At 37.4% G+C, this 9899-nt stretch overlaps 1 protein-coding gene across 1 annotated transcript; it reads left to right on the top strand.

Moving 5' to 3' along the window:
- The first annotated feature begins 583 nt into the window (after window positions 1–583).
- Window positions 584–8843, top strand: LOC104244210 (sm-like protein LSM3B). Its single transcript, XM_009799582.2, has 3 exons — window positions 584–791; window positions 2807–2902; window positions 8606–8843. Exons 1-3 carry the CDS (start codon window positions 675–677, stop codon window positions 8684–8686), a joined length of 294 nt encoding a protein of 97 aa, XP_009797884.1. The 5' UTR covers window positions 584–674; the 3' UTR covers window positions 8687–8843.
- Window positions 8844–9899: the final 1056 nt, after the last annotated feature.

The raw sequence follows: 9899 nt of genomic DNA, 5'->3' as shown, positions 1-9899 counted from the left end.
ATCAAAGTTGATCGATTTCTTGAAAATAAATTTTCCGCGATGCAAAAATAACTTCCTTTATTTTGGCGCCAAAAAACTTGACCAAATTCGGTGGGTTTTGTAAAAAAAATTAAAACAAAAAATATTCTGGAAAATCGACTAACATCGTTCAGTTTTTCGGTCTGTGTTTTGACCTATCAAAATAAATCGGTCGGCCTCGTTCGATTTTGGCCGAATTTCTAGTAGTGAAAGTCATGCCAACTAGACAAAATTTATGAATAATTAATAATATAGATAGAGTAAATATTACATAAAATCCATCAATCCGGTAAAAATTCCTTGACAAGCAATATGTGTGTGGGGGACCGAGGTCATTTTCTAAATACTTAAGAAAAAATGAAAATAATATTTAAAGACCAGCTTTTATAGGACTATTTCTGTCAATCACCCAATAAACACCTAGTGGGATTTTATCAAATTACAACTTTATGGCTAAATTTGAAACCCTAGTGAGTAGGGCTTCTAATCGACTTGGTGGGCTCGTAACCCGCCAAACCCAAACCACACTATTAGGCAACAGAGAGTCTAGGCAATAGAGTCTACTGAGCTCTGAACTCTGCTGAACTATATAAAAAAGGGCGCGGTTGAATTAGCAGGAAGTAAAAGGCAGACAAACAGAGGCATTGACAACAGGCATGGGAAGTGAAGAAGAGAGCACAGTGAAAGAGCCGTTAGATCTCATCAGACTCAGCCTTGATGAAAGAATCTACGTCAAACTCCGTTCAGACCGAGAACTCCGTGGCAAACTTCACGTATTTTTACACCTGCCGTTTCCTTTATTTCTTTTATCTTTTGTTCTTTTCGAAGATAAATTCTCTCTAACTTACAAAAATTGAATGTTATGTGATGGTAATTTGTCTGCTTTTACCAAACGTCTTACTGGCATACTGTAGACGTTTAGCCCTTTCCCTTTTTCCTTCTTTTAATTCCTGGATTAGGGTTTAGGCCACATTGCTATTTTTTCTTTCAATATAATTTTTTGTTTTTTAGAATTTTATTTTTGGTTGCTTAAACTTCTTCCTTTTTCCCTGTATCCACCTTTTTTCTTTATAACTGTAGTATCTGACCAGCTTTCGTGCACCTCGACTAATTTTATTTATAACTGTAGTATCCGACCAGCTTACGTTGGGATACCTGCTACCTCCCACTAGCAACAGGTATCAGCTAAGTTTACCCACCAAGGCTGGGATACATGGGAAGAAATCGCCTGTGTTTTTGTCTCCACTGATTTGAACGTGAGATCTCAGGTTCTCAACCCACTTCAATGACAACTAGGCCACACCCTTGGGTGCCTATATCGGCTTTGCAAAGGGGCGGGAGGGTGTGGTTGATTCTTTTTAGTATTATGCAGTTGGAAACTATTTGGGGACAATTATGTGCTACTGCTTATAGAATTTCTTTGTGAAGCATAAATATACTATGGTTTTTGGGTAGCCTTAGTATTAACCAGAAAGAAAAGAATATTTCTCTGCAGTCTTCTCTAAATGTTGACATCTAATTAGTAATTAATAAGTAAAATAACTCCAAAGCGATTTCCATCTAGCTTCTCCAATGGTGTTAATGAATAATTTGATCCTAGCACATGACATGTTTTGCAAATAATTGGGCGGGGTAGCCCCACATGGGGCTGGTCTTAGCGGTATGTCCCCGTAATTGGTGGTATTTAATAAATGGCCCCCGTGTCCTTTCCTTTGTGTAGGCTTCAGCCTAGATCTACCGACACAGCAGGATTTTGTACCAAATGCTATATCGTAATATAAAATTTATAATTTTTTTTACCATTTTGTCATACTGTTGTGTACCAAATTGCATTTTCGAAAAATACTTTGTTGAACAACATAAATTATGACTATCATATAGATTTTGATGAACTATTTAATAGATAGGTCGATTGCATATAACACCATATCATGCCAGTCTGGTAGACTTTGATGAATAATTAAACAAGCACAAAATTATGCCAATTGGGTAGAGTTGTGAACAATATAACAAATAGGTGAAATGCAGATAACACAAAGTCTTGCCAATCTTGTAGAATTTGGTGAACAATTAAACAAGGACAAAATCATGCCAACGGGTTACACTTTGATGAACAATTTAATAGATAGGTAGAGTAGATATAACATAAACTCTACCAATCTGGTAGAGAATTCCTGAAGAGCAATATTTGTGTGCCCCGGTCCGAGGCTATTTTTTGAATACAACCAATTACGGGGGCATTCGGCTAAGACCATCCCCTTATGTGGACATTCCTGTCATTCACCCCATGTTTTGTTGGTCCAAAAGTCCTTTGATTTTGATTTCTCAGTATCTTGAAAGTAAATAAAATGTGTGAAGATAGAAGTAATTAGAAAGATAGAGACAGAATAGGACAAAGTCTTTTTAGAAAAATAGCAACTAAGAGCTAAAATAACTCACATGAATACAAAAGAGCCGAGCAGGAGGGCCAAACCAAAAAGACCAGCAAGATTTTCAACAAAGAACGATGACAGAATAGCAAAGTGAACCAACAATGACATCTGAATGATGTTACTGCAAAATATTGGATATTGTTTTGATTTTGAATGACCATTATGGAATAGCAAATGGTTCTACAGCTCTTCATAGTTTTGTTAATTTCAATAAAAGAACAATATTCAAAAGTCCACTTGGAATTAAATGCATACAGAAATTAAAGTATATTTTTTACTTGTGCTTTTACCTAGAAATCTATAATGAGGCAATATTTCTGCAGTGACACTAAGCTTTCATATCGTTTTCTTTGCAGGCTTATGATCAGCATCTTAATATGATTCTTGGTGATGTTGAAGAAATTGTGACCACAATTGAGATTGATGATGAAACATATGAGGAAATAGTTCGGGTACACGCTCTCTCTTCCGCTTTTGGTTTCTGATATATGCCTTTTTCTTTTATTGGTCAATGCACCACATGTTTCTATTTAAGATCTTTGTAATCAATTTGACTCACACTTGTAAAAGTGTTCGGCATTTTAAGATAATTATCAGAAAATCTGATAAATTGACTTGGAAAGTTAGTTGTCCAATGTAATAATAACAACTACTACGTCTCAATCCCAAGCTAGTTGGTGTCTACTATATGAATCCCACTGTGCATGTTGCTCCATTTAGGTTTTTGGCATCCAATATCTCACAATTTAGGTTTTCTATCACTAGAAGCTCTCTACATTTCCAATGGCATACGAATCCTTAATAAAATTGGAAGACTCCTAGAGTATATTGGACATAGAGTAAGCATACCTACATGACTAAAACTAATTTAAACTACTCCTCCATCTCATTTTATGTGAAGGTATTGCTATTTGGGGAAATTAAACAGTTTTTTCTTTGACTACAATTTTCTCAAACTTTTTCTCTTAACATATTTTTAATCATTATTTATGTTGATTTGTAGTAATTTTTATGTAGTTTGCAGATATGTAATTTTTTTTAAAAAAATATAAAGAATCTATGCACAAATTCACATCGTATATCAAGTGTTTTGACCCTTGCACTCCAAACCCTTAACATAAAGTAATTAGTATCACTATTATGAATCTTTTTCCTTCTATTGTGTGCTATTTTTTGCTTAGTATGTATGCAGTCCAATAATTTGTAGATCCTTTGAGTCAATTTCATTCCATATGATTTTAGATCAGTTTGTATCCTTGTAACACCTTCTATCAACACGGGTTCACACTTGCAGATGGGTGCATCTGGAGGTTGACTAGGACATGACCCTACTATCTCAAGCGAGCCTTCTTTCATTTTCTCCTTTATTGTAGTACTTTACCTTTTGCTAGATATGATAATTTCTATCATGCATAACTACATATCCATCTTAACATTCGCTTTCTACGACACTCATCTCGTGGATATGTTGCACCTGAGATGCCTAATATTCCTTGTGAAATTACCGGTTTTACAATATTCTACTGAATTTGCGTTTCATTTTGGTAGGTATCCTCCTATCGCATATCTTTCTGATTGCACTTCTCCATTTTCAACCAGTCTATTTTGGTTATGTGTTACATCTTTGTCTATCTACTATCCTTTTGTAACCTCGAGCTAAATATTAGAATTGTTTGCATTCGTCCAATGTCATCAATAATTTATGTACATAATTCCAATTCCAATATTTAGTTTGCGGCAAGGTTCAAAAGTATCACATGGTTCGAAACTTGGTGGATGACGAGCCCGCCCCTCTACCCTTCTCCACTTAAAGACAAGGTTTTGTTTGCGGCAAGGTTCAAAAGTTCATGTGCGCCTGACCTACACATCACGTGATGATCTCTTCCCACCGAAAAATTCCTAAGGGCCAGTATCACATGGTTCGAAACTTGGTGGATGACGGGCCCGCCTCTCTACCCTTCTCCACTTAAAGACCAAGGTTTTGTTTGCGGTAGGGTTCAAAAGTTCATGTGCGCTTGACCTACACATCACGTGTTGGTCTCTTCCCACTAGACCAAAGTCCCGAGAGCGGTTTGTTTTCTGCCACTATTCTTTCTCGTTATAGTCAATTATATTTGTTTATTAGAATCATTTCTTCAATATTACTAGAGTTTGCGTTATCTTTTTGACGTCTTGTGGAAGATAATTTTCAAATATCTATTAGTATACAATCATTATCTATTAGGTAGTTTCTGTAGATGGAAGTATCTTTTTTAGAATAGTATAACAATTAAGTATTTGGTAAATGTCATATTAGTTTTTAAAGAGGGAGTTATAAGGGATTTTAATGTGTTGTTGTAGGAGTACCAAATGGATAATTCAGTGTCTGAACAGAGAGATTGTTGTACGAGTAATTGCTTTAGTTCTTGAATCTAAAGGAAAATGTAGGAAGTTCCAGTGGGGTCACCACCGGTGCACAACAGCTAGCATATTCTGGTGTATTTGATTCCCTTAGGCCCTCAAGTATGGACACATGGATATGAGTGTTGAACATTGGTGCGATGCAACTGAGAATGAAGTTTATACCATATATTGATTTATCAAGGGTGATCAATGAACTATTTAGTGAAAATGTTTGTAGCACAATGTCTCTAGCATATTTGTTTTCGATTGCCGTAAAGTTAAGCCACCCCCCCTCCCCTTTTTTTGTGAGGATGATAAGCCATCCTCTTTTCTTCTCTGTTTAATCTTCTCCGGTGGTGGTGCTTCTATATTTTTGGCATTTGATCATGTTTGGAAAAGTCAAACCTGATATACAGTGGCTGTATTTGAAAGTGTCTCATACTTGCGTTTATGTCATGTTGCTAAAGGGTACACAACCAATTGGTGGTTCCATCTAAGTTCTAAGGCCGTCCTTGGTCTGTTTGTGTCCTTGAACAACACATGGTTATTTGGAGAAGGGTTATTGACAGTAGTGGTGGTCGCTTGAATTGTGGATGGCTGAGTCAGATTAAAGGGTGAGGGATGGGAGTCGGCGAATGGGATGGACAATATACGGGAGATGGACAAGATATGGGAGCCAATACTCTTTTTTGTTAGTTTTGCTGCAAGGCGAATGGGATAGCATACACCAAGCATCAGGTAATTGGCAAGAGATGAGGAGCTAATTCAATTGCTTGAGCTAGGTAAAGTATGTTTAATAAGGAGCAATCACAAACAAATGGAATTTTTACTTAAAATGAATTTAACAGAACATGTGTTCTCATTTCTCGATCCTTATTGTGAGAAGCGTACTTTCCTCATTAGCATAAGTAATTTTGTTTTCCTGAGTAAGTTTTCCTGAGTCAAGAGCATCAAGGACGAGGATGGCAAAGTGTTGATGGACGAGGCACTTATTAGGAGAAGATGGCAGTCATATTTCCATAAACTATTGAATGAGGAGGGGGATGGACAGATTGTATTGGGTGAGTTGGAGCACTCTAAGAGTCAGCGGGATTTTGGGTACTGTAGGCGGATTACGGTAGAGGAGGTGGAAGGGGCGATGCGTAAGATGTGCAGGGGCAGAGCGATGGTGCCAGACGAAATCCCGGTGGAATTCTGGAAGAGCGCGGGGCGGGCTGGTTTGGAGTGGCTCACTGGGTTGTTTAATGTTATTTTTAAGACAAAGAAGATGCCCGAAGAATGGAGGTGGAGTACGATGGTTCCGCTTTACAAGAACAAGAGTGATATCCAAAATTGCAACAATTATAGGGTATCAAGTTGTTGAGTCACACTATGAAGGTTTGGGAGAGGGTGGTGGAGGCCAGGGTGAGGAGGTGCGTGTCTATTTCCGAGAATCAGTTTGGATTCATGTCAGGGTGTTCGACTACAGAAGCGATTCATCTAGTAAGGAGATTAGTGGAGCAGTACAGAGAGAGGAAGAAGGATTTGCATATGGTGTTTATTGACCTTGAGAAAGCATATGATAAAGTCCCGAGGGAGGTCCTCTGGAGGTGTTTGGAGGTTAGCGGCGTTTCGGTAGCGTACATTAGGCCAGGCCCACTTAGGCCCCCCCCACATACATATATATATATGTGGGCCTAAGTGGGCTTGGCCTATTTTTTATCTAAGGTAATTTCTTGTAAATTATATATATATATATATACACTTCAAATTAAAGTTCAATGCTTTCAACATAATATTTCAAATTAATTTAACAAACTAAAACATTAAGCATAATACGTCTAATAATTTTAAAATAACACAAATTATCTCAAATCAACTTAAAATCTTAAATACGAATGTCTGGAGAACGTGCAAGACAACTCTTTATATGCCTTCTTAAACAGCCTATGCCCTCCAACTTTGGACGATGAGTGTAGACTCAACCACAGTTCTTGCACTTTATTATGTAAACTTCTTCATTTTCTTCTACCACATTGAAGTGTTCCAAAACAAAGAGGTGCAATCTAGAATCACCGGGCATGATTTAACTTGAATTAAGAATTTGAGTTTGAGAAATGAGAGATGAGCAAAAACTTGAATACTTCAATTTGAGTTTGAGAAATGAGAGAGATTGATGATTTTGTGAGAAAAATGAAAGAATGAGGGGTATTTATAGTTGAAAATAGGGAAAAAGTGTAATTATAAAAAGTTTTGGGTTAAAACAAAGTTGGGGGAGGGTTAAATGACTATTTTAGAAAGCCCAAACGTCTATTTTTGCAGGCCAACGACCATTTTTCAAATGTTGCAACGGCTAATTTTTTTTTGGATTTTTGGATTTTTTTTAAAAAATTAGCCGTTGGGCCCGTTTAGGACCGGTTGAACGGCCCACTTAGGACCTGGTCCCGGGCCCTAACGGTCCCGGTCCTAACGGGCTTCTTCAATGAACCGGGCCACTTGGGCCTCAAGCCCCTGGTCCCGGGCTTAAACGGGTAGGCCCGTTTAGGCCCACTACCCATATGGCTTGCGGGCCTAGGCCGGGCCTAACCAGCCCACTTGCCACCCTTACTTAAGGGTAAGTTTTATCGAGTGGTGGTTCGACCGGCTATGCTGTATGGGGCTGAGTATTGGCCAGTCAAGAACTCCCACTTGCAGAAGATGAGGGTAGCAGAAATGAGGATGTTGAGATAGATGTGTGGGTGTACCAGGAGAGATAAGATTAAGAATGAAGCTATCTTGGACAGAGTGGGAGTAGCCCTCGTGGAGGACAAGATGCGGGAGTCGAGGCTGAGATGGTTCGGACATGTTAAGAGAAGAAGCATTGATACTCCTGTCAGGAGGTGTGAGAGGTTGGCCATGGAGAGTTTGAGAAGAGGTCGAGGTAGGCCTAAGAAGTACTGGGGAGAGGTGATTAGATAGGACATGACGCTGCTTCAGCTCACTGAGGACATGACCTTTGATAGGAGGGTGTGGAGGTTGAGGATTAAGGTAGAAGGTTAGTAGCTAGTTTATAGTTGTTCATCGATAGTCTTAGTAGCATGCATATCCCTTCATATTCTTAGATTTCTATCACGTTATGTGGTTTTGTTTGTCTCAGGTATTGTATTCCTTGCTGCTATTATTTGGTACTATTTATCCTTTATCTCTCCCATTTTCTTTTCTCTTCCTTCTTTCTTCCTTCCTTGCTTTCCTCTTCTTCTTCTTGCCCTTCCTGACCCGAGAGTCTATTGGAAACAATCTCTCTACTTGCATTAAGTAGGGGTAAGGTCTGCGTACAGACTACCCTCCCTAGACCCCACTTGTTTGGATCAAACTGGGTTTATTGTTGTTGTTGTTCTAAGTTTTCCTCTTAGATGAAACACAACTACCAGGAAAATCGTCTTTTGTTTTGAACGAAATGATGCCATGGAACTCTATAATCCTGAAATAATGGTATATATAGGAACTCAATAATGTACTGTTTTCCAGTTTTATCTGATTGACAAATCAATGCATTCTCCCGTCATTGCACATGCTTGATTCAGCTATTTTAGTTCCAAGGAAAGCCTTAACATCTATTTTTCCGGGGATAAGCTTAACCATGGAAATGAGCAAATCATCTGTCATGTTTGGCAGAATGTCTTAAATTTCATTTTGCATCTGTATGATGCAAACATACTATTTGCTTATGAACATTAATTGGGCTCAATATTTTTCCGCCTTTTCTGCACTAACGGTATATAATCTTCTAACATAGTTACTTGTGCTTATTACAGACTACAAGACGGACCATCCCTTTCCTATTTGTTCGTGGGGATGGTGTAATACTGGTGTCTCCTCCTCTGCGGACTGCCTGATCAATAGAGAAGATGTTCTCATCATAAACCTGTGCAAGCATCCTATATTTTGTTTAAGGTGCTGCAGTAAAATTTAAAATAACTCAGATTATTGAGGGAATATTATCTGTATAACAATCTCATTTTGGAGCAACACGTCTCTAGGTTTCTGCGTGCCCATTCTTGTGCATGGACCATGCTAGCGTTCTCTATATTGTTCCAATTCTATCGGATGTCCGAAAGGGATTGGGCAACATGCTTTATCCGCTTGTGACTTTTAAAATGAGGTGTGAAGGGAATATTAATCCTAAGGACCTCCGACACAAGCAAATTAGGTTTGGTGAAGAATCCATATAGTTTGTTTGGCCAAGCTTCTCCAAGGCGAAAATCACTTTTTTTTTAATTTTTATTTTTATTTTTTTATAAGTTGAAGTGTTTGGCTAAGCTTTTAGAAAAAAAAAGTGCTTTTGAGTAGAAGTAGAAGCAATTTTTGAGAAGCAGAAAAAAATAGTTTCTTCCTAAGAGCAATTTTTTGAAAAACATGCTTGAGAAAAATATACTTAGAAGCACTTTTTAGAAACTTGGAAATATGCTGTAATTATTGCTCTAAAGTGTTTTTCAAATTAATTAGTCAAACATAAAATGCTTTTCATCAAAGTGCTTTTAAAAAAAATACTTTTGAGAAAAACAGTTACGAGAATAAGTTGATTTTAAAAGCTTGGTCAAATAGGCTAATATAGCGTATTTCTCTCCATTCCGTCAAGTGGTGGAGGAACAGTTGTTTGTTTATGATGGAGTCCTAACATTGATTTATTTTACTTTTTCGCGGCATTTTCATACATACGCACTTTTTGGGCCACCATTGAAGTTATACTCACATTGCACAAAATTTTTAATGTGTACCCTCTCGTATTTGAAGTAGTTCAATCTTTTCGATGTAACTTCAAAAATCAAATCTGAAAGTTTTTTTATCTTTCAAATGCAACTTAAGAAATTCGAATATGAAGTAATTGAATCTCTTCGATGCCAACTTCAGAGATAAAATCTACAATTCTTCTATCTTTCAAATGTAACATTAGAAATTCGAACCTTAAGTAGTTCAAATCTATTGAATGCAACTTCAGATTTCGAATCTTAATTTCTAAAATATAAATTTATTTTTCGAATTTCAACAAACTAATACATGATTCAATGCCCAAATCTACTCCGAGTGAGCTCAAATTTGAAACATAAC

Source organism: Nicotiana sylvestris, chromosome 5 (genome assembly GCF_000393655.2).
Source record: "Nicotiana sylvestris chromosome 5, ASM39365v2, whole genome shotgun sequence".
Classification (NCBI taxonomy): domain Eukaryota; kingdom Viridiplantae; phylum Streptophyta; class Magnoliopsida; order Solanales; family Solanaceae; genus Nicotiana; species Nicotiana sylvestris.
The sequence above is the reverse complement of the archived record's forward strand: the minus strand, read 5'-3'. Positions and strand labels throughout refer to the sequence as shown.